Source organism: Sinocyclocheilus rhinocerous, unplaced genomic scaffold, assembly GCF_001515625.1.
Source record: "Sinocyclocheilus rhinocerous isolate Xijiao unplaced genomic scaffold, SAMN03320098_v1.1 scaffold323, whole genome shotgun sequence".
NCBI classification, from domain to species: domain Eukaryota; kingdom Metazoa; phylum Chordata; class Actinopteri; order Cypriniformes; family Cyprinidae; genus Sinocyclocheilus; species Sinocyclocheilus rhinocerous.
The window spans coordinates 487,575-512,946 of record NW_015643640.1 but is presented as its reverse complement, the minus strand read 5'-3'; the positions used below and the strand labels follow the sequence as shown (position 1 = coordinate 512,946).

Below are 25,372 nucleotides of genomic sequence, written 5' to 3'. Positions count from 1 at the left end.
CACAGATTTTAAAGGTGCTGATATTTCACTCTATATATACTCAATTGTCAAGATTTTCCTTGAACAAAAAAAGCAATGTGTTTTAGCAATATTTTCCAAATAAAGCCACAGTTTAGAACTGACATGGAGATAAATGAAATTTCAGAATTTAATGACAAATGTATTAACTTGCTATTAAACAAAATTTGATGCAATCTGACCCAGAACTGTACAAAATTGTCTGTTTAGCTTCATAACATGGTTGAAATGTATGAAAGTTCAGCAAGTGTTTCTTCAGAAGCATCAGGAGTCTTCTTTGAAGAGGTCTCGCAGCAACAAATCACATCCACAGAAATGAGCAACTTATTTACAGATACTTAGGAATCATCTATCCCAACATTAACCCCTGCCTGCCCTTTTCCCCTGTAATGGGCTTCCCTGTTTACCTGCTTAAAGACACAGTCATAAAAAAACATAATCCAGCTTCTGTCACCTTTCAATCCCTTAAATCCCCGGAGGATTACTCCTTTTCAGGCCATGGAAAAACTAAAGTCCCCCCTTTAGGCACCCTAAAAGGGGGTTCACATATTTTACCCTCTACCCCACCTTCCTCCTCCAAATCCAATTAGACCCTGGACAATAGAAGGATTAGAGGGACTTCACTTTTCTGCCATCCTGCCTTAGACACAGTGAGGAACAGACTGGAGTGAAAGTGGTGGGCAATGCTACGGGATCTAAACCTGGCCTGGCTGTTTCTCCTCCATTTGAATGCTTTGGATTTCGGAGAAAGACTGAACCACAGGGAAGGCTGTCGACATGATTTTCTTCATGCTTCTCAGAGGTGTTCAGGATGTTAGTTCACAACACTTCCCAACTCCCTGTTCACTAACGCAGCATTTGCGGTAGCCTCTTATGGATTCTCATAAATATTCCCAACACGTTCCCTAACATGACTCTACAACCAATTGGAGTCTTTTAGCAGCGCACATCAACACAGCCGCTCTGTTGCTTTGCTCTTCAGTACCAGATAGGCGCTTGGAGCAAACCAGCCGATTTGTGAATGTCTGCCAAATTTCACGCTTCTCTTCTTCTCACTTATGTCACCTTTATCCTGTCTTTCTTTCATCCAGCTCCTCAGTGAGCCAGGCTGCCCTCCTTTGCCCTGGGGTTAAAGCGCTTTAAATCTCTTAGGATGGAGAAGGTCTTTGAATTGATGTCAGTCAGAGAAGGAGGAGGAGGGATTCAGTCCTTCTCCTCTTGATCATATTTCTCCATCAATTCCTCAAAATATGCCATATCTACCTCCCAAATGTCTTTGTTTGTCATTATACAGCCATCTTGCTTAAAAGCAGACAAAATACTAATATGAAATTGACACATTGACCTAATTGAAGCTGTTGAACCCAATGCACCCGTTTGCCATTTGAAGCGATTCAGCATTTTATGAGCCAAAAACACCCTCATTTGTCCATTTAAACCATTAAATGGGTGTTAACGTTCACCTTACTGGAGTCCCTACAGTGCGTTTTGTGTGTCCTTCCCATCACCCCCCACAAGCCTCTACATAAAGGCCAAATGTTTAATGAGTAAGTGCACTAAAGGATTCACTTCTCCTCCAATTAACCCCATAGCTCTTGACATTTTTCTAAATCCACACAAGATTTCCTCTCTCACTCTCTCTCTCTCTCTTTCTTTCTCTCTCAGCAAGTTAAAAGGCTAACCTGTTGGCAAACAAGAGTAGTGAGGAACAAAGGAGGTTCTAATCCCCGTTGGACTACGTTCAGCCTGAATACTTAGGCTATATAAATATGCACATATTTGTTAAATGCTCTGTGCTTTTCCTCTCGGTCTGTAGCAGCTGACTGCAGATGTTATAGTTTGTTTTTGTTATCCCTTGAGCTGATTTACTATTGTTACACATCAAGGACATTTTAATCGGTTAATATTGTCAGTTTGCTATTACTTTCCTTCTCTGAGTTGACTTGGGGATTTACTGTATGTCAAAGGATAACATGGAATTCATTCTCTCTCTGTGGAATATTTGAGATTGCACTCTGATTTTACAATGTGTTAAGGATAACAACAGAAGCTAATCTTCTGATATATTATTATTGTTTCTGGTGGAAACCTGTGAGCAGCTGGATTTGTTTTATGCTTTGAATGAGAGATCATGTGCTTGTACAGTCCCATGATTCTCAGCTCTCATCATAGGGGCTCATTCGTGTACCCTCTAATCACGTGGCTATAACCTCCATATGCTTTGGCTTTTTTAAATTGTATTGCAGCAGGTCTGTCCAATCATTTTGTCAAATACAAGCCTGAAAACAACAGTGAATTTATTTGTTAGCTTTTTGCTGTTACAAACAATTTGTTTCAAATAAACGTTCAAAGCAACGTAAACCTCTTATCTTTGCAAAAATAATAAGCAGCACATCTGTTTTCACATTGACATTAATAATAAATGCACCAAATCAGCCTATTAGAATGATTTCTGAAGGATCGTGTAATTTTTGCAAATACTGATGAAAATTCAGCTTTGCCATCACAGGAATAAATAAAACTTTAAAATGTTTTAAAATAGAAAAAAAGTTTTTTTTTTAATTGTAATAATATTTCACATTATTACTGTTTTTATTGTATTTTTGGTCAAATAAATGCAGCATCGGTGAGCAGAAGAGACTTACTCGTCTTATGAGTTAAGAACAGTCTTCAACTAGATGGATTGATAAAATAATCAACATTATATATTATAAACATTCAATCTTTCAATTTGTCCATGCAACTTCTATAACAAATGTTACAATTGCCCACAACCTAAAATTTTTGAAAATTACATTAAAAAGCTAAATTTTAGCTACTAGTGACAGTTTCATCATCTTTTATTCATGTTTTAAACAACAACCTAGAGATAAAATAGTTTATTTTGAAAGGCGTCATTAGACAGCATCTGTGAGTATTACAGTTGCACTTGGTCTCTCATAGAATTACATTGAAGTGATTTTCTGAATATGATTGTGTTCCATGACTAATGTAGGCTTGATGCTGTGTGCGCACACATGCTAGCTTGTTATTTTCAAGGCCAGATGCGTTAGAAACAGCAGTCTCTCTCTAATATCTCCTCCCTTTTATTCCCATGAATTCTATTAAGTTTTCCAATATTGCGTCTCGGGTGCGCTTGGCTTTGAATGTTGATGTTGATGGATCACCCACTTCCTCCTCCTAATTAATTTCATTACCTTATCGCCCAGGCCACTTCATTTGACCAAAAGGTAATAATAAATGTCCCATCCACAATCTTTAACACACTCAGCCAGGTGGAAACACTTAATAACAGCATACAAATTGAACTTCAATCAGCTCATTTTGCTCCGCAGATGCATAAGCGCATTAAAACCCAGCATTTGAGAGACACTCTCTGTCTCTCACACGCACACCGTGTCATTTTACGCCATCGGTTGCCAAGCTTCAAACTGAGTGTTATAATACTCGTTTATTACACATTTTATAAGCGAGGATGGAATTCTACCAGTGGCAGGAAAGCCGTTTCCTTTTCCTGGCTGCGAACGCTCTTATCACCGCTCAAACACAAGTGCACACTTTGCCCAACAGAGACTGCTATTCAGAGACTCATTTATCTTTCTGAGAGAGCGCTGGATAGTTCACTCGCTCTCTGTCTCACACTTGCTATCTCTTGCTTTTTTTCTCTCCCGCTAACCCCCCTTTCATGTCTTTTTGGCTTGGGGTAGGGGGGTATTTTCAATTAGATTTCATTCAGTTCTGTCAGAGACGGAGCACATGCTCTGTAGCGGTGGTCCCTAGTGTGTGTGTCGCGCGGAGGATGTCGTTTGCGCACACAGGGTCCTTTGGCAGAGGACAGAGTGTGTGTGTGTGTGTGTGTGTGTGTGTGAGTGAGAGAGAGAGAGAGATGTGTCCCTCTTCATCTCAGACTCGTTTCGCCGGCTGACAGAGACAAATGACAGCACTCAGAAATGACTTGCTGCCTCTCCATCCTAACAGGTTGAGCGGTTTGAAATGACACACACATACGAATGCATTCCCATTTCGACTTCAACCTTTTGTTGTAATTAATCGAATTTCTAATCACGATTACAATTATGGATGCCACAATCGTTCAAAGTCCACTTATGTTATTCTGCGTGCTGCTTAAGATGCGTTTTTTTTCTTTCTACATGTTGTCTTAAGGATTTTTCCCATTATTTTAATTGTAGTTTTAGTATAACATTATAATACCATTCATATATTTACTTTTTTATAATTTAAAGAAGAAACCAATCCGATGTATATTTGACATATGAGGCTTAATACTATAGAAAAGCACTAAAAGGTTTTCAGTTAGAGTGTTTTCAGCTTGTTTATTTTCATTAATAAAAATACGGCATGCAGTTGCATCAAACAATGGTATAAACATCATTAAATGTAAATTGTGATCATCATAATTAATAATCGCAATTACAATTTCAAGGGAATAATCGACAATTATGATTTTTGTCATAATCGTGCAGCCCTATTTTGTTGTCAGTTTGGTGTCGCATACAAATGGCCTTGAAATTAAGCTTCTTTTAGTTTTTAGGTGTTTTGGCATGAATGAAAGAACATTTAATTTAGAACAAGATTTGACCAAATGGAATAAGCATCGTTTATATCTGTAAAAAAATTTAAATAAAAGTCTTTAAAAGCAGCTTTAAATGTTGTTTTTTTTCTTCGTCATCATTTTATCATCTGTTTTACAGCTTTTATTTATTCACATTCTATGAGAAACAGCAAGTTTTGCATCTTCTCTCCCATTTACAATGCTGTTTGGATTTAAATACACAAATGAGAGTCTAGGTCTGGATCATTATTGCAGTGGTTAATATGTTTCTGGAATGTTGTGTGACAAATAACAAAACAAGTCTTTTAACCCTTCGTGATGTGTTTCGTCTCTCCCATTTTCAATACAAGATTTTTTTCTAAAAATCAATGAAACTCTAGATAGAAATAAATGTGGTGATGTTACATAAGGTTGTCGAAACAATGCCATGATGAATGCACATTGTAATCAAAGATTAATCAAAGGCAGTCCAATTAAATTTTAGACTGTGCGACTTTTTTTAAAGAAACATCCACTATAACAGATTTTCGGACAACAGTCAAGCGAACCTAGAGAATTCATTACAAGACTAGTAGCACGTGAGGTTCGAGTTACAAAGTGCATGAAGACAAAATAAGATATTAGACACATAACAGACAGTCATATCCATCTACAGCATGTGAAGCTAAGGCACTGCATCATTCCTTTATTCCTCAGGGTTTGAGAAGATAAAGTGTGAACTACTGAAGTAGTTCTGCTATAGAGATGGAATGAACCGCAGGTGAAAGGTCGTCTTTTTAGTCAGCAAGATTTTATGGTCTGAATTTCATCTCCAGATGCCCCTTTCAGAGTTTTTTTTTATACAGTTTGTACATTCTCATAGTGATGCACAAATGTTGGATATTTAATTGTTACACTCATTTTGGTTATTTTTTTATTACTACTGCCATTATCTAAAACTTACTTATTGTAGCACAAGATTACAGCAAAATTTAACCTTTAAAGTCACTACTTGCTATTTGATCCAACTTGTATTTCTTTTCAACAAAATTGTATAGATTTTTAATATTGGTAATATACTACCATTCAGATTTCTGGGTTTTTAAAAAAAAAAAAAAAATTCTTAATAATAAAATAAAATCTAACTGACCCCAAACGTTTGAACAGTAGTGTATGACAGTTGTTGTTATTAACATGAAAATAATTATTAGCTGTATTTGCTCGAATTTTAATACTGGTGCATCCCTACTTGAGGGTGGGCTGATTTGACTTTAGCCTCGAAACAAAGGCTTAGCAGTCACCCATAAAACCCATGCCTAGCAGTTTATATTTTCAGAATGGCGGGTAATGATCTGTTAGTGAAGTGTGTGCTGTGTTGTCTTGTCTTGTGTTAAGCGGTGTGTGTGTGTGGGAGGCTGGGAGTCTCTCTCAGCATTAACACTGCTTACATGGGGTTAATTTCATTACCGGTCAATGGCAGCTGCTAATACACAATGCAAACAGACAGAGCCTTCAGATGAAGTTCCTCGAATACACTTGGGCACGGATGGGATCTTATCTTTACGAGCCTATCCGTGGTCTCTCAGCCGTAATAAACTCCTCCATGCTCAAACTTCTCCATGATACCTCGGTTAGGTAGCGCGTCGGATTTCACATTAATGGTTCGGTTTCCATACCAACATCCTGACAGAGCGGAGATGAGGAAGATAAATAGGAGAGCGGGGCCGTCTCACATGCTGCTTGTCAGGGAGTTTGCGGTGGCGAACGGCACCGTTACCGGAGCGGCGCAACAGCCTTAATCCACATTTAATTGAACTCTGGAGACTTTGAAGTGAGGCTGCAGAGCAGACAGGAGCAGTGACATTGCTCTCAGCACACAGCACAGCTGCTGCCCTCTCTTTCTCTCTTCTTCGGTCCTCTCTGTCTCTCATTAATGAGTGCATAATCAGCGTTAGCCTTGATACTAGAAGATCTGAATGTCTGATTAACTGAGCCGCTCAGATCAGGTGCGGTGGTCTCTTTCTCCTCTCTGTCCTAACAACCAATCCGTAATTAAGCTAAATTAGAAATGTGAGGAAACAGTGAGCATATGGAGGAAAAGCAACAGATAGGCAGAATCTTAAGACTAGAGTGTTTGTGACAGCTGAGCATCTGTAAATGCAAAATGATGCTAAAATCGTCTTTCTCGGTTTGTCTCAAGAATATCGTCATTTTGCAGGATCAGGGAAACCTGCCATCATCAGAAGCCTAATTTGGTGGCTTCTACCAAAGGACACACACATTTGCATCATAGTATTGCAGTGTTTGTCATCAGCAGTGAAAAATATGAAGTGCATTGTCCTTCCTTTTCTTAAGCATATTTGCGTATTTGTTTTGTTACCTATGCACCATTATATTGTTAGTTGCTTTTATTTATTTATTGGTTTATTTGTTTGTTTTATGTAAATGAATTGATAAAATATAATACAAATATTTTATAATTTGTCAAATTACATTTTTATAGAACTGTATTTGCATTTAGATTTGCATAGTTTTTTCCCGTTATCTGACATATCTTTGATCCACATCTCCACTTTTGAAGATTCCAGTGTCTCTTATCCAAATAATCTGCAGCTATTTTTTTTATTATTATTATTGTTGTTATTATTAAATGTGTATGAAAACTCTTCTGTATACAATCCCTAGATTTAAAAATGGTGCATTTTTTCTAAGAATTTGTTTTCTGTTCACTTTCCAAAAAGTTGTTTTCAGCATTTCTTGTTTGTTTTTTTAATAATAAAAATGTGATGGTTGTGCAGCAGTGGCACATGATTTGGCACATGTTTCGCTCACACCAACTTGAAGGGCAAGTACTGATAGATTTCCAGTTCTCTTGATTACCTTTTAGTGAACTGTGGCCTTCCTGCACCTCTTCAGTGTGTGTCTGAATGGGGCTCATTTTAGCGCTTAAAGCATCTCTTTTTCATGAGGACTGATCAATAATACACATTAATCCTGCTCTGAGACCCTGGCCATGAGCTATGGGTGATAAATGAACTGAAACCTTCCCTGCTGCTTTCTCACTCATATCCCCTCAGTTTTTGCATTTCTCTTTGATCAGTCGTTTTTCTCGTTGTCTCTCCTGAACAGATTTTGGCCTACACAGAGGGTCTGCATGGGAAATGGCAGTTCACAGAGATCAGGGCAGTTTTCTCTCGCCGCTATCTGCTACAGAATACAGCGCTGGAGGTCTTCATGGCCAACAGAAGTAAGCTCTGAGCCGCTGCTGTTCTGGAAAGTCTCAAAAGGGTTCAGTTTTTGAGGAGATCATTATACTATAGAAAACATGTTTCAAAATTTCAGTTCTAAAAAGATCATTTAACAATTTTTCCCTCTAATGTTGAGTCAACCTTAGAGGGAAAAATAGACATGGGGTAATAATATATAAAATATAATTGGCATTTTAATTGATAATTTAAAAAATCGTAAAATAAGTAATGAAAAATGTAAGTTTTTCACATGACTCTTTAAAACAGTTCAACAAAAATGATGCTTATTTACACCTAGTGCATAAAGTGTATAATAAATTTTCTTTTCTCCTTACAGCGGCAGTCATGTTCAACTTCCCAGATGCAGCCACAGTGAAAAAGGTGGTGCACTGTCTCCCCAGAGTTGGAGTCGGCACGAATTTCGGCCTTCCTCAGACCAGGCATGTTCTCTATCTCATGTGCACCGTTCATTTACAGAAGTAAAAACTCCTTTTCCCTCCTATTTGAAATCTAGAATAAAGCTATCCGTTAGCATTTCCATTCATCTCAATGACACTTGCACTTGTGCAGAAGTGTGTGATTTGAAGTCTGCCATAGCTCTTAGCTCTTTTGGCTAAGCATTCACTTCCGTAAAACATGTTTCTGGCCTAACACTGCTGGTTTGTGTGTGTGTTAATGTGTGTGTGGTGTCAGGGGTGTCTGTAACACTGCCTAATTACGTTCACACAAACACAATTCACATCATTTATTTATCTCCCCAACTGAGAAATAAATACAGGGGCGAGAGCAGAGCCTGCGGGGCAGACTGGAAACACGGGAAACACACACTGCTGCTGCTGCTGTAGTTCAGCCAAACAAAAGATGATTTAGATAAGTGAAACTCCATCACAATATCCCTCTAAATCAGTGTTCTTATTAAAAGTAAAAGTTCTTTGAAATTAAGTAACTAAAACAACAATGTGGGTAACAGAATCTAGTGAATATTGATTCCACACAGGGCAGAGAGGTTTGACCATTACAGACAGCCCTCTCCTGCCATGTCTTTCTGCTAACATTCGTGTGGCATTTCCTTAGCGTCGTGACTGCCTTGCCTCTGTGTTAGGAGGGGCAAAGGGCATTGGAAACTTCAGAGAGGCCTAATGACTGTAAACACGCTGGGTGACAGTGATGAATTCTCTAATTTCGCTTTGTTTTAATTGGATTGGAGAGTAATTTGTTTTAGTGTCCGCGTATTTGCTTGCACTGAGCATGTTCATTTAACAGGTTCCCACATTACCCATGAGGCCGCTGTGTGTCTGTGTTCATGTCTGGATTTGGATGTAGGTTATATTCTGAGTTGCTGTCATTGAATCGGACTGGCCGAGTGGTATTTCCTATAACGGTACTGGAATGTTTCACCGCTTGTGTCAGTCTTCTTGTCTGTGTTTGCTTCACAGAATTTGAATATTGGCTTCTCATGGAAGTATTTTCATCAAAGCAAAAATGAACAAAATGGCTAATCATATTGTGTCTATTTTTTATACAAATGTTGTATTAAAGCACTTGGCACTTTTAAATACACAGCCTTATTTTTCAACCCAGGCTCATTGGAAATACATGCTTGTGCAACGTTTCTGCAACACCGATATTACGTACCTTATTGCACATTTCACGGCAGTTTCAAAGTAAATGTCCAGTGATTGGCACTAAAAGGCACGGTCAGTATGTGACCGTGGCCACGTTTTTATTATGTTGGTTCAAACCTAACCCTAAACCTTCCCGATAGTGTTAACGAAAGCAAAAGTGATATAAAACCCATTCGCTGATGCAGTCGTGCTGTTTTAACTTCCTTATACGAGGGTTTGAGCTGTTTTGTCGAACCGTAGTTTCACAGGATTCGTACCAGAGCTCTTCACCTCACAAGTGAAACACCGTATCGAGTGAGCTACTGAGCAAACCTATACTGTGTTAGAAAACCCATACATATGAAGCTGGATATGTGACGCGTTCAAAAGTATCAGTTTTCAATTCTCACAGCATGTTAAAATTGTTTTGAAGTCATAACGTAATATTGTGAAAATTGTGAGAAAATTAGGCCTTCTTAATCAAAACTCTGGCCCTGTAAATCATACTTTGTGTGAAAAGGAATAAGAGTTGTCAGAGTTTTACTGCCTCTAGTGTTAATTTCAACTGGAAACTGCAGCGAGTTGTGTGTATAGGTAAGTTTTTTTGAGTTTTGCAGGAATGTAGGTAGAGGCACGTATCAGTGAGCCTAGGTAGACTGACACAATTACTCTGCACTATTTTGTTTGTAAGCCTGTGAATATTGAAACTGCAGGATTCAAAAATTGTGATGTTGTGAAATTGGACAGATGCTGAAACTAAAGAGCTTTTCTCTGTCCGAGTGCTAAAGAAATGAGTCAACAGATAACTGGAACAGCTCTTACTATCTCACTGTATTTTCACCCAATTTACATGTGGCTTACGCCATACTCTGTACAAATTTTTTTTCCCCATTATGCATATTTCTTAATTTACAAAATATACTGTAAACAAAAAGTGCTTCTATTTGAAATGGCACATTAAATAGCATATTGCAAATCAATTGAGCATTTCAGGTTACCGAATTTCTGAATGTGGTTTGTCTTTTTCTGACAGACGGATTTCTCTGGCCAGTCCGAAACAGCTCTACAAGGCCTCCAACTTGACCCAGCGCTGGCAAAGACGAGAGATCTCCAACTTTGAGTACCTTATGTTCCTCAACACCATCTCTGGTAAAAACTGAACACTGAATGGACTGATGAAGCTGAATGTACTGATGTACACTTCTGTGTGACACAACAAGCCACAAAATCTCTCTCTTCCATGTTAATCTGAGTGTCTGTCCTACTTTGTTGGTGACCTACCTTTTATTTTTTGCTATGTTGGGCCACACTGACACCTCGTTGAACCAAAGCGCTACGACTGGAATCTCGTCACAGAGTTTGGAAAGTTATTTGAACTAATACTAAAGGGGCCACATATTTGAAACAAAAAAATAATAGTTGTCTTCTGCTCCCTGTAGTCACTGTTTCTTCAGTAACTGTGTTTCTTTATGCGAGACCCCTTGTATTTATAATGAACATGATGATGATGAAGTAAGATCATGATAATGGTAATAAAGGTGTGAGGAGTCTCGACACTTCTTGTGTTTCAGGCCGTACGTTTAACGATCTGAACCAGTATCCTGTGTTCCCCTGGGTAATCACCAACTACGACAGCGAAGATCTCGACCTCACTCTCCCCAGCAACTACAGAGATCTGTCCAAGGTAAACACATGACCACATACACTCACACAAACAGTCTGAGCCTCAAAGAGCTCCTGTAGGTTCAGAGACTGAAGGACATGTCTGAAGAGAAGTTTCGAAAACCCGAATACATGGGAGTATTTGTGTGAAACATGCCATGCAGACAAGTCAGATAATGGGCCTGAGTCTCTCGTCCTCCCCTCAATCAACCCCTACATCCCGTCTTCACCTCCTCCCCCATTTCCCGTTAGCCAGCCAGCCTCCCTAAGGAGCTAATTAATGAGCGTAGTAGTACTTGAGCTAAACACACGGACAGACTGACACAGCTCACTGCTGGGAACACCAGACCTGCCTTTGTCTCTCTCAGGCTCTCGCTTTATACATTTAATGCAGTTTTTGTAACAGTGCAGCATTTTAAATATTTTTTATTCATCATATAGTGTCATAACTTTTTTTTTTTTAAAATTTGAAATCTTCATTTAATTTCCAGGTTTAACCCTCTGGGGTCCGAGGGTGTTTTGGGGCCTGGAAAAGTTTTGACATGCCCTGACATTTGTGCTTTTTTCAGTTGCTTACAAACATTTGAATGTCTAAAGTTTAATAACACTGTAATCAGCACAAACTGGGCTACAATAATCTTATATGTACGGTCAAGTATGAAGGAGCATTTTAGTTCTTTTCGCTGTCATCATTCAAATCTGCAAAAAGTTCCGCCGCCGGAACTGTCGACCCCAGGAGGTTAAATATTTTTGTATCCCAGATGTTCAGTGTGTGCTCAGGGTTTAAATACTGTATAAAACATTAGAGCTGGGTAAAAAATATTGATTTCTCGATTCTCATTTTTATCGTCTGTCAGATAATGAACGGAACATTGTAGCACACCTCCCATCCAATAAAGTGCAATAAGCGTTTTGTTACTTTTGATATGAAACAAAGTCTCAGATTTCAAATGCTGTCCATTTTATTACAATATTCAAATATTAAATGCCTTTTTGGCGCTGTTTAATGTGGAGTGACAGATCGTCTCCTCCGCTTTAATAGCAGTTACAGCATGAAATAAACATGAATGAACATCTGAAGGTATGAGTACAACTTACCGAAACACGTATCCTGTCTCATGTATTTAAAGTTAGTATTATAACTTTAATATTACAAAAACTTTATTGAGTATATTTTAAGTGTTTAAATCAGAAAATTTCAACCTTCCATATTATTGACTCTCAGGCATATTTTACAGCATTAGTTGAGAGGTTTTTTTTTCCCTTGAGAAAACTTGCCATGTCCTGTACCTGATATATATCCAAAATAATCAATATCGAATCGAATCGGAATCTAATCGAATCGCAAGCTTGTGAAGTATACTTGAATCGAATTATGAAATTTGTGTCAAAACCCAGCCCTATAAAACATGTATATGAAACATGTCAACATAAATATAATGATTAGATATTTAGAGTCTTACATTATAGCATGGCATATTTCAACGGTCGCTGACTTTACCTATAATCCATATTAGAGCTTTGCGAACGAGGCTCTTTTATTCTCTTAAATCAGGACTCGGACTCAAACACTTGTGGTTCTGATGCCTTGGTCTTTAATTGCAGTCGGTTGTTGTGTCAACTACTAATAGCTGTTTCGCTGAAGTGACAGTGATTAACCAGGATTAGTCAGAAGGAAGAACATGCTAGTTCTGATATTCCGTCCTATCTGTCCTGTCCATTTTATTTAAATCATAAATCACTTATGTTTGTATCTCAAAACCATCTTGAAGAGCTCCTTTCTCAGTCTAGACTGGATGAATATTTCATGTCAGGGAGCTGGGGGGCACTCCTCCAAAAGAATGCTCTTTACTCGCATTGCACCATTTGGGTAATTGAGTTGCACGACAAAAGTTGCGTTTTAAAACGCCTCCACCCTTAAACTTCACTTTAAAAGTGCTTGTGAAAGCTTGCCAGTCACTGCCTCAAAAATGACCATCCGTTTCATGTAATGGTGACCAATGGAGGGAGGACAGAGGATTACTTTTAGAGCTCAGATGATCAAACGAGTGTCCACTCTGACCCAAAATGGCAGAATAAATCAGTTCTAACAGGCAGGAAAACAAAGGACTGAGAGATAATGGAAGATGAATTCCTGTGCAGAAAGAATCATGAGGTTGCAGAAGTCACCCTTACTGTCTTCAAACTGAGACGATTTCTCACATATTGCTCTCCAGTGCAGATTTATATGCATGATGCTATCTGTATCTACTGCACTGCCTTTAGCAAAGAAATGTCTGTGTTTTACCAATTCTGATTCGGCAAACAGCATGTTTCTTTCAGGTACAGACAGAGTAGGTCAGGTTAATAAGTATTGGATATAATTACAATAATTTCAGTATAGTCTAGCTGACAGGATAAAATATGCATTGTTTTAATGTAATTTGTAATTGACAATTAACTTAAAGTTCCTAAAGACAAAGGGTCTTTTTTTGGATTTTCTGTTTCATGATTTGCAAGTATGAGAGCAATAAGTAAGTCTTTTAATAACGTCTCTGATTTAAACCTCAGTAACAGTGCAGTATTGTATATCAATTATTTCAAACTGTCAGTTTCAAAAAATGTCACAATTTACCAGATCTTTACTATTGAGTTATTTTTGAGTTTCGTCACTCAAAAATATTCACAGACGCAGTGACATGCTTAGATTAGATGAGATTAGATTCAACTTTATTGTCATTTTGCAGAGTACAAGTACAGAGCCAATTATAATGTTATAGTAAAAATTAAGGCTGTCAGTCAAATCATGCAAAGCATCTATACACATGCAATGCACATATACAGTGTATATATATGTATGTATATATATATATATATATATAGTTTTCAGCTTGTAGACAGTTATCTTTCCTTCACTACAGACACTTACACACAGCTTGCAGCATATCTCTTTATTTATTTATTAATTTGTTCAGCCCCGTTCTGTTTCTTTGCAATGGCTTCCGCCCACTCGGTTAAAAGACAACAGTCCTATACACCATCCTGCATCACCCTCGCCTTTGTCTCTCTCTCTTTCCATCCCTCCCTCCCTCAAACTCTCTCTCTCTCTAATTTTGACAGCCTTGCCTTTATGTTCAGTCAAGCTTTCAAGCCTCAGGGAGAAACGGAGGCCGAGCGAGAGCAGCCCCTCCCTCTGCAGCCAGCAAAAGCAAATCTCAACAATCTTTATTACAACTGCTTTATTCATGCTGTTGACACAGGCAATATCAGTGTATGAGCGGTGGACCATGACAACACCGTCTCGCCTGCGAAGGCCATCTGAACCTTGTATACGCTGTGTGTCTTTCTCTTTTTGTCCTTAACCCCTCCTGCTCTCTCTTGTCGTCTGCGTATGCCACGTCCCAGCACTGCTTTGATAGAAGCAGGTCATGTGGGACCTTTTACACAGCGAGGTGAAATTGCCATAGACGCCGTGTCACACGCACTGTCTTCCCTGCGGGCAGAGGAATGTGCTTCATGAATTTATGTTCCTTTTGTCTCATCGTTATGACCCCGCTGGCTTTCTTATCATAAACTCTAACCTCTTCGTGACATCTGGTGCAGCCAGAGTTATCACTGCAGCCAGAAACAACAAAACTGACTCAACTGAGTGAGCCAAAATAGGTTTTTGCTTCTTATGTGTCTCATTTGACACAAGTGTGTTGATCAGTTATGTTTCTTTTCATTCTTCTGTATCTTTTATACTACACTGCAATACATATCACAGTGCATCAATATCGTAATAGGATTACGACAGAGACACGCACACAGGTCAGGTAGAGAGCGCGAATCTGCTGTATTAATTTTTATTGATGTGCTGTAGCTTTTCTACACTTCCTGGACAATATTGTCATTAAGAAACTGGCTTTTTTTTTAGCTAGGTTAATTTTACAAAAGAGTAACAGGATGGAATTTGAGAACAGAACAGAAACTTATACGTTGAAAGGTTTGAAAGGGAAAAAAATAACTCAAATATTACTTAAATTGTAAATTGTTAAAATAAATATAAGTGGAGACACTGTAAATGGCAACAAAAATTACTTTCATGTTCACTTAAAGTCACGATGTAATGGAACTGGCGGCACATTTTCTTACGTATTATGATGTACATCGGAGTAAAACAGATTATCAAAAAATAAAAAAATGTAGGGCAGTTTTCTATCTATTGGTTGTTGGTTTGGATGGAGGCAGATCTGAACATGAGCTTGCAGTCGATTCTAAGAAAAGGTGGGTTTAAGTGGAGTAAATAATTGGAGAATATGTCAGCAAATGTCTGTCATTTAACCGGAAGATCGAGCTATGACCGTTTGATTAAAAATTACAAGCTCAAAAAAAGTTAACAATTTAAACATATGCATGGATGAATCGATTAGATCAGTAAGATGCATTTAGAAAACACTGAATTTCCATTTCATGCTGACTTTAATTGTAATATTGTGATTTTATATTAGTATATTAAGAAATATATGATGGGGACATCCTATACTAGTGCAGTGACAGTTAAAAGGCATCCTGACTAAAGCATATTATTATATTTGTACATTAACAAAGGTAACGCCAAATGTATTGACCTGTATCTCCACCCTCACTATGATGTGGTTAATGGCAAATTGATTCGCCCTGCATCACGTCATTTACATCCTTTCAACTGAGCCCTAGATACGCATTCACACCTTCTGGAATGCATGCTTCAGCTTCAGACACTTCCTAATTCTGATGCCAGAGTTTCATTTATTCATTCACTCACTCAGAGATATATTTTATTGAGAAAGTAGATTTCAAATAGTTCCTTATATGATATTTAGTCATTTAGCATAGTGTATTAGTTCTTTTAGTAATAAATTACATTGCACCGCTTTTGCTTTCTGTGTTTCAGTGCAAAAAAAACAAAAAAATTAGGTCTTATTCAGGACTTAAATTAAGTCACTGTCTAGTCAAGCACACTTTCTGCATTTAAAGAGCCAATTCAGGTGCCTAGATGACAGTGGTGAATGCAAATTGTGTCCAGCACAGAATTATTTGAGCATGTTTGAGATTTCTATAATTCGTGAATCGTGTGCAAATAAAAAAATCTATCAGGCGCAATTCATGAATTCCCCCCTCAGAAACCCTGAATTTTGAGCCGCACGGTGAAGTGCTGATACTGATAGCTACCGGCAGTCTGTTCAGATTTGCAGTCTAATTAAAAACATTGGGGCAGCTCATTTATTTGATCCGTCACTAGAGAAATATTCAGCAGTGCTGCCAGAGCGTATTAGGGTCGGTGGTGTGCGTTCACTCCATCACACCGCGCTGTGGTACAGGGATAACCCTGATGAACGACACTGTCACGAGACCCTATTGTACTGGAGCGCCTCCGACCGTAATTTACTGCCGTAAACAACACGAGGGGTTCGCACACGCACACACACACACACACACACACTGATATACATGCACACAAATTTACACGTTCACATAGAAACACACACACTGAGCTATGACAGAGATGTTTTTTATCCTGCTCTCCCCTTTCTTTCTTTAATGAGGGTCCTGTTATTACTGCAATCAATCAGTTAAATCGCACAATGTTTAATTCAGTGTGTGTTCTCACCGTAGTTGCCACAAGAGAGCAGAGACACAGACACACACACAGACAGACACACACACACGGACACACACAGACACACACACACACACAGAACGCATTCAGCATAAGTCTATTACATTTCAGTGACAATTCTACAAGCTTTAGTGATTTACAATCAAACGTTGATTAAACAGCTCTCCTTTTTAAATCTCAATTAAATCCAAGACATAGTTTAATCACGATTATATTAGAACTAGTGGAATATAATTAAGCTCTATTTTTAGGTGAGCACCACAGCCCTTGGCCTTCTTGCACAGTGTTAAATCTCACATTAATGCAGGCACACATAAACACACAAGCACAGCGGAACATTAAAAGATACAATCACCCATATTGTGCTTGCACCATTGTGATCAATAGAAAAGCAGCAGAGGACCCTCATTACACAGCTATGATATGAGAGGGACATGGTCGATCTGTCCTGCCCACTCTTATTTCAAGGAACTCCATCATTCCCTTACTATTGATCATACTAAGGTATGAGAGACAGACAGAAAGCTTTAGTTCAAGAGTAATAAAGACTCAGCAGGGTAATACCAATACATATACATGAGCATTTACTGTAAATAATGACTTGCTTGCATACGCTTCCATCTTCAGATCAATGAAGAATTAAAGCAGCTAATCAATGCTTTGATAAAACCCAATGCAGGGCAAGATAGTATTAACCATATGAGCTCTCATATGAACTCCCCTGCATTACTTTCCTTTTGCTATTAATGTTTAACACCATTAAAAACTGAACCAAAGCGCGTACATCAACAGCAAAAAATGCTCAAAATTGGGTGCTAGACAAAGAAGAAGCGCAAAACGTTCCCTTGTGTGAAGTCCATTATTAAATTGTTTTGCATTTTTGGAGCCTATGGTTTGCCGACTTTTGTTTGTTGATAAACACCTTTATGATTGTATTATTTTTTTTATTATTTTATTCAGCAAGGATTAATTAAATTAATAAAAAGTGACAGTAAAAGCATTTACTGATTTATAAAAGCTATAAGATTTATATTTCAAATAAATGCTGTTCTTTGGAACTTTATATTTGTCATTCACTGAATCTTGAGAAAAAAAGTACCAATGTTTCCATAATATTAAGCAGCATAACTGTTTTCAACATTGATATTGTTTCTTGGGGACCAAATAAATATATTAGAATTATTTCTGAAGGATCATGTGACACTGGAGTAATGATACTGAAAATTCAGCTTTGAGCACAAGAATAAATTACTTTTTTAAATGTATTAAAATAGAAAACATTATTTTAAATTGTAATGATATTCAACAATAATACTGTTGTTAACGATCAAATAAATGGAGCCTTGGTGAGTTTAAAAACATTTAAAAAATCTTACCGACCCCAAACTTTTGAACCGTTGTGTAAATAAACAATTATTTTGTGATTTGTGAGCTTTTATGTTTATTCACAACTACAGAAAACAGACTGTTGAATCTCTTTAAAATAACAGTCTATTATTGATGAAACTTTGCAGCTGCACTAAATTATTATTTAAATAAATGATTAGCATTAATAAATTATTACTTTTCCCAGATGTAACACCTGTGGTCCTTGTTCTGACATCTAACTTAATAATTTATTGCTTTGGTTCTTGAACATTTGTGCTTTATTAATGCAGTTTTATGTTTATTCCAATAATGTTGTCCTTTCTCATTACAGCCCATTGGTGCACTCAACCCAAAGAGGGCTGCATTCTTCTCTGAACGCTTTGAATCATGGGAGGATGAGCAGGTGCCCAAATTCCACTACGGCACGCACTATTCCACCTCCAGCTTTACTCAGATGTGGCTACTGAGGATTGTAAGTTGCACATACACACACAAGTGTCACACTGTAACACGGAAATGTGATTAACACCAAAATGCTCCAGCACCAGTTTTTAAATCATTTTTATGGCATCAGAATAGAAAAGCCTGTCAGCGTGCCATTTGTCAGTGCGTTATTTCACTTTCTTTAACGTCTGTTTATATAGGACAAATAAACGGGACATGGTCATAATTGTCCAAATGATTTGCCACTTTTAAAGGGTTTTTAAACAGACAGCGGCTCTGTGCTCTTCACGCTGCGTCAAAATGCTACACATTCATCATGTGATCTGTTGTGAAGCACATTGCAACTAATTGTTGTTTATAATTGGGCATGTGTGCGTGCTCAGTCAGGTTGATTTATTGTTATATTGAAATGTAGGCCTTATCTGCATACTAACAAACACACAACACATCGCTCATCTTCCCTTCATCCTTTGTGTTCTAATATTCCACATAGACGTGACACTCCGGAGGAAAAATACTTCATATGCTTTATAACAGTATTTTGATGAAGCGTAGTTTTGTTCAATATAACCAGTTCTGTATTCGTTTTACAGTTATAATGTCTCATAATCCTCTGCAGCTCTCAAAGCCTTTGTACAATGTCAGTTGTTTTAGATTTAAATTAGTTCTGTGTTTATTTTCAACTTTATTTTTAATGTTTAGTGTATTCACATATTCTACACACCAAGAGAGAGAGCGCTAGAGGTCACTAACCTATTCCTGGCCGTCACTGTAATTGTTACGGTTTTTCACTTTCATAGCCATTCCCTGTTGGCCCATTGTATTGATCCCATCCCATTATTATCAGGCTTATCCCAAATCCACTTCACCAAACACCCTAATTCATGTACCATAACACAAATCAGCAACCTTGTGATATCGAGGCTCTTGACAGAGAAAAGGAGGGTGTTAAATTCAGTCAAGCACCCAAAAGCCTCTGCGTAATTAGGGTATCTTTCTTTCATGGTGAAGCTTACTGTGGTGCTATTCACTCTAATTGCATCCTTCTCATCGGGGAGGTATTGTTTCAAAAGAACCACCTATTGATTCTGCACAAACAAGATTAAGCATGATTAGAAAATAACAAATAATGCACTTGTAAAGGCTTTAGTGTCTGCCCGGGGTTAATAACAGGTTTCTTTAGCATTCAGGTCCCTCTTTTGGGGAAGAGGATGTCATTTAGTGCACACAAATTAGAATCATATTGTATAAGGCTTTGTTATGAACAGCAGGCATCGATGCTAAATAAGAGAAACTTACCGGGTTGCACGTATTGAAAAATCGTTCAGATTACAGGCTAAAGACTGATCAAAGTAGGCTCGTAGTTATTAAATACATGATCTTTGTTCATTGGAATTTGCCCTGTAGTTGTTTTAGCTCCTAACATGACTTTTTAATACTCGTTTTAGCGTGAACGTGTGTGTGGACATTCCTTATTTTCTGCGTTCTTTTTTATTCTCAGGAGCCTTTCACGACATTCTTCCTGAATTTCCAAGGTGGGAAATTTGACCACGCAGATCGCACTTTCTCCTCAGTGTCCAGAGCCTGGAGAAACTGCCAGAGGGACACGTCTGATGTGAAGGTACGTCAACATATGTGCATGACACTCAGAAATGCTTTCTGAGTCATTCTAACATAGAAATGCTACTTATTTTTAATTTATTGTTATGCATCCATATTTATACACATGCACAAAGCTGTACTTGTGCTTATTTCTTCTCGATCAGGCATCAGTCTGTCCCTGGCCTGGATTTGGTTTTCGCCTTCCACTGATATTTAGTTTTTCACAAATGTGGAGGCTATTACATGATTAGACGTTTCTGTAGTGAGTTGACTTCCTCTTGGTAACCGGAGCTCGCTGGGACTTGGTGTGAGGGCAGTCGTCATGGAGACACCACAGCCCGGCTGCCCCCATCACCTCCCCATAAAAACTGGCCCTAGCACATGTACGGTCACAACCAATCCTTGTCATGCTACCATGAAAGTGTCAAGGGTCCTTGATCAAAGCTTTAAACTAATCTTGATTTCGAACTTTCCCCCCTTTCCTCCCTTACACTCTCTCTTGCGAAACCTTTCACAACTCTCTAACCCTCAGTTGAACCTTTTGTCGTTCGGCCCCAAACCAAAGTCAGACAGCAATCTCAAATGCTCACCATAGCCCCTCAGAGACCCTTCAGAGTGTTCGGCATTGACTTTAACAAATGTCCAGACCTCTTGAAATATCCATTACAACAGACAGCCATTTTGTTAGCATGCTCGTTGCATGCTTTCATTTTTCAGGGGCTCATTTGGTAATAAGACATGTGGCTCACACTTACATGGTCACACTTGATACCGAAAGCCCAGTTTGGTTTCTGCGTACGCTTGTCACTGTGGATCAGCGTAACAGGATTGGCGTGCATCAAAACCGAATGGAGGACTTGACTAAAAACCTGGAAATCACCTTCAGTTTATTTGACTTTGAAGCTGTGGAACATTTCAAACATGCTCAACCTTGCCAAAAAGGTCTGATAGGTGCAAATGAGAAGCAAAGAAGTGCCTTCAAATGTAATAATGTATCAATTTGCCATGCTGTTATCCCTTTTTCTTAAAAAAACAAAAAGCACAGCAGTCCCCCCACGTTTAGAAACACTCCCCCATTCTACCGAGGGGTGAAAAGCCTTTAGCAGTTTTTGTGTCCAGGCAAAAGAGAGCTATAATGGCCTAAAGCAACCCTGATCCTGTCTGTCTCTAGTCAGGCAAACTCTGGCCTGACCTTTAACCTCTATCACCTGACCCCCGTGCAAAAGGCTGAAAGCAGTGTGGATACTGAAAGTTTCCCCTTAGGGGAATCAGAGAGGACCTAAGACGGGTCCCAGGGGCACCCCTCTCTATTGACCCGCAGCAGGACAGGACTTTGGATCACAGGTTTTGCCCTCTGACCAGTTCTGCTCAAGGGCCATTGCACATAATAGCTTCTCCCGAACTGCGGCCCTCCCGAACTGCGCCCCCCCCCCCCAACCATTGGTTAAGTGGCTCTGGGTCTTTGTGCCGCCAATGAAGATGCCAAATTTACGCCAGGCTCCATACATGAACCTCAGGGCGCCTGGTGCCATTGTAAAGTCGTGACCTTTTTGTTTTAAAGACTTCGGTTTTAAAGAGAGGACCAGAAAGAAGTGAGGCAGAAGGCTGGTTTTGAACCTTCCATCATTTGTTTGCTCACCTAATTGGCCACTCGCAATGCACACAATACACATATAGATCTTAAATTTGAGTGCCGTGTTACATTAAATATGTACAGTTTAATTTTTATATGGATGTTTAAATTTAGACATAAATGTTCTACACAGAAGCATTAACCATGTGGTTTTTACTTAGCTTTGGAATGGACCTATCACAGAAAACTGTTGTGAGACAGAACTTGATTGGTTTATGACTACAAAGTGAGTGATAGATTGTCATTTAGATGGTTCTCCCAAAGGACTCATGTTTCTGGAGAGCAAGAGCATGCTTTTCCTCCTAGGACAAACTTATCACTTCCACTGAGGGTGTGTGTAGGTAATTGTGTGTGAATGAATAGGTGCAAAATATAATAAGATGCAGAGAGACAGATGAAAGTATGGATGGACTGAAACAGAAATTCAGGCCAATTCCAAGTACAAGTTAACTCTTTTAATTTGATGGCTGATATTTGTACGTTTAGACCCAAAGTTTTATTCCTCTTAATTGAAACAAATTTAACTCTTTGTTTCTTTGTTGTTCAAAATCCAGTTTGTCTTAAAAAATCATGCTATAATTAATAGTGTAAGTGCATGAGCTTGACCAGAGCAGATTTCAGAAAGCAGGTAACCCTTTTATAGAAATACTTTAATAGCATACCCTTTTATAGGAATACAGGCATTTCGAGTGTACAAGTTAGATTGCATTACAGGAATGGGAAAAAAATGCTTTACCATTAAACCAAAATGTCATATTTAATTAATTTGCTCATCTGTGGATTTATCCACTGACCTGCAAAATCCTGAGATTGACAGGGTCCGATATTGGAATAAAGTTATCGAATTAAATGTCACATTTGAGCACTTGAATTGATCAGCAAGAATGATTGTTCCCTCCAAACACTGTGTAATGAGATTTAAAAATCCCATTATTACAACTTTTAAAACAAAGTGATGCCCATGCATTTTATAAAGGAAGAAAGAGATTTAGTCCTCTCTTCTGTGCTTTGACTGCAGCCTCTGCACTGCTGTTTGGATGTTCGTTATCAGGATGACATGCAGTTGCTCTTTCTTTGCATATTAAACTGGAGTAGCTCCAACTGCATCCCTCACTCAGAGTGGCAGCGTGGCACAGATTAAAGGCTAAAGATTCAAAGAAGGAATAACTGATTCCTCAAGTCCTGATTCCCATTTAATGAGCTGTTATATTGTATAGGTATCTAGTATGTTTAGAAATGCATCTGCTTTGCACAATAGTCAGCTTTGTTTTCTTGTTTACTTTCCTGTTTGGAAAGAATAATTGAATGTCATTGTTGAATAATTATTTTTGATTGTCAAATATATCTAATTTAGGGATGTCAAAATCACTGTGTTAATGGATGCAATTTATTCATTAATTATCATTTTTTAAATGGCATTTGCACATTTATTACATTTTACAAATCATTCTGCTAATTTTATTCACATATTTTTGACATTTGGCAAATGTGATGCCGGCTTTTGAGTCTAAGTCTGCCACAGAGTGATTTTTCATTTATTTGTGATATCTGTTGCGTAGTAGGTTTGCATTTTTCTATACACATATTATACATTGATACATTTTATTTAGTTTTCTTTCTTTAAAAAGGAACGCACTTGTTAACACATCAGATACCAAAAAAAAACCTGTGAGATTAATTAAGATTGAATATTTAAATTGATTGCCAGCCCTAATATAATTATTTCATCAGTAATAATAATAATGTGAAATTTGTCGTTAAAAAGCCTTTTTTCCTTTCTCTCTCACAGGAGCTGATCCCTGAGTTCTATTACCTCCCTGAGATGTTTGTCAACTCCAATAATTACAACCTGGGAGTGATGGATGATGGGACGGTGGTGTCAGATGTGGAGCTGCCGCTCTGGGCCAAGAGTCCTGAGGAGTTCGTTCGCATCAACCGACTCGTATGTTCACTCTCTGAGTCTCCATCTCTTTTCTTTCCCTCTCTCTCTCCATCTTTCTTTATCTCCCTTATTAAATTGCTGTTAAAGTGCTGATTGCGAGTGGCTCTGGCTAGCGTGTCTGGCTCTTTGTATCTATTTGTGTGATTGTGTGTGTGTATGCTAAAGCTGTGACCTGTTTTATGCTGATAATTACAACTCTGATATCAGTCTGACTCTCCCATTAATCATCTCTTTCTGTGTCACACACACGCACACACACACACACACACACACACACACACACAAACCCCCTCATCACTCTTCTGACATTCACACAGACGTTCACACACTTTCACTAAGTCTGTGTGTAGAGTTGCTGTTTGATCAGATAAAGTGCTGGTTGCTCTTTGATGTGTGTACATGCTATAGGAAAGTAGTAGTCACAGACGTATTGATTGGCCTGTTGTGAACAGCACCAGTCCTGCATTAATTGGTGTCACTGCCTTACATCACAGACTCTGCGTGCCATTAAATTGCATGACTGTGTAATGTGTTCTGACACAGTCTAAACTAACTGCATGGTGTTCTGAATCTGGTACTAAATGTAAAACAGAGAGTGAAAAAACAGTCAAAGGATTTGTCATTGGCCCTTTAATTCTTTCAGGAATCTGACACACAGAAGTTCTGTAGTGAGAAAGGCAGAAGGCAATTCAGTATAGTGTCTTTTATACTGATAAAGACTGATAAAGACTGTCCAAGGATCAACTTTGATCTTTGAGTATTTCTCAGTCTAGTTTCAACCAGTCATAGCCATTCCTCGGTTAGAGGAACGCTGACAGAAGTTTAAGCCATGCACACAGAGAAAAAAACCGAAGGCCAACACCTGTGGAAATAGAACATATAGAAAATAGAGAATATACAATATGGAAAATAATGAAAAATGCAGAAATTTCCATTATAATGGGCAACCTGTAGCCAGTAAAAAGTGTACATTAAATGAGACAAGAGATCCGTTGTTGTCATAAAAGTCAATGCTCTCAAATTTTTAGGATATTTTAAGCTGATATTGTCTTGATATTGTATTGCTTTGTCATCACGATAATAGCATGTCAGTTTTTGGAGTGACAACTGTGGGAGTGACTGTGAACAAGACCACTGACCCACTTTATTATTATTATTTTGGTGAAATAAATATTAGCAGGGATATTACTGACAGTATTTTTGTTTTTTTAAATTGAATATTTTAGTGTGTTTTGTTTATGCTAAAGACACAGGCCCTCTCTAGGACCACAATGTGTGGGTTACCCATGGACCGCAAGGGCTGATGGGAGCTGTTATGGTGAAGAAAAAATGCAAATGAGTAAAGACATGCATCTGTTTCCTCAAGCGAGCTGTCAGTATCCAAAAGAGAGGGACATCAATGCATTAGCAACTTATTGTTCAGTTTGGTTCTTTGCTTATCTTCTGGATTTGTGTGTGCAGTAATGCATACAATGAACTTTCTATTCAGCAACGCTTCAATAAAAATAAAAAAATCACGGTTTCCACAAAAGAATATTAGGCAACACGACTGTTTTCAACATTGATAATAATCAGAAATGTTTCTTGAGCACCAAATCAGTATATTAGAATGATTTCTGAAGGACCATGTGACACTGAAGACTGACTGGAGAAAATTCAACTTTGCCATCAATTGAATA

At 38.2% G+C, this 25,372-nt stretch overlaps 1 protein-coding gene across 1 annotated transcript in view; it reads left to right on the top strand.

The window, feature by feature from the left end:
• LOC107757615 (lipopolysaccharide-responsive and beige-like anchor protein) overlaps window positions 1-25,372 on the top strand; it is a 244,625-nt gene that overhangs the window by 177,236 nt on the left and 42,017 nt on the right. The window contains exons 40-46 of the mRNA XM_016575147.1: window positions 7,700-7,817; window positions 8,156-8,258; window positions 10,456-10,571; window positions 10,994-11,106; window positions 18,404-18,544; window positions 20,018-20,137; window positions 23,541-23,693. Coding sequence (XP_016430633.1) covers window positions 7,700-7,817; window positions 8,156-8,258; window positions 10,456-10,571; window positions 10,994-11,106; window positions 18,404-18,544; window positions 20,018-20,137; window positions 23,541-23,693 — 864 coding nt within the window. The remainder of the gene's footprint in view (window positions 1-7,699; window positions 7,818-8,155; window positions 8,259-10,455; window positions 10,572-10,993; window positions 11,107-18,403; window positions 18,545-20,017; window positions 20,138-23,540; window positions 23,694-25,372) is intronic.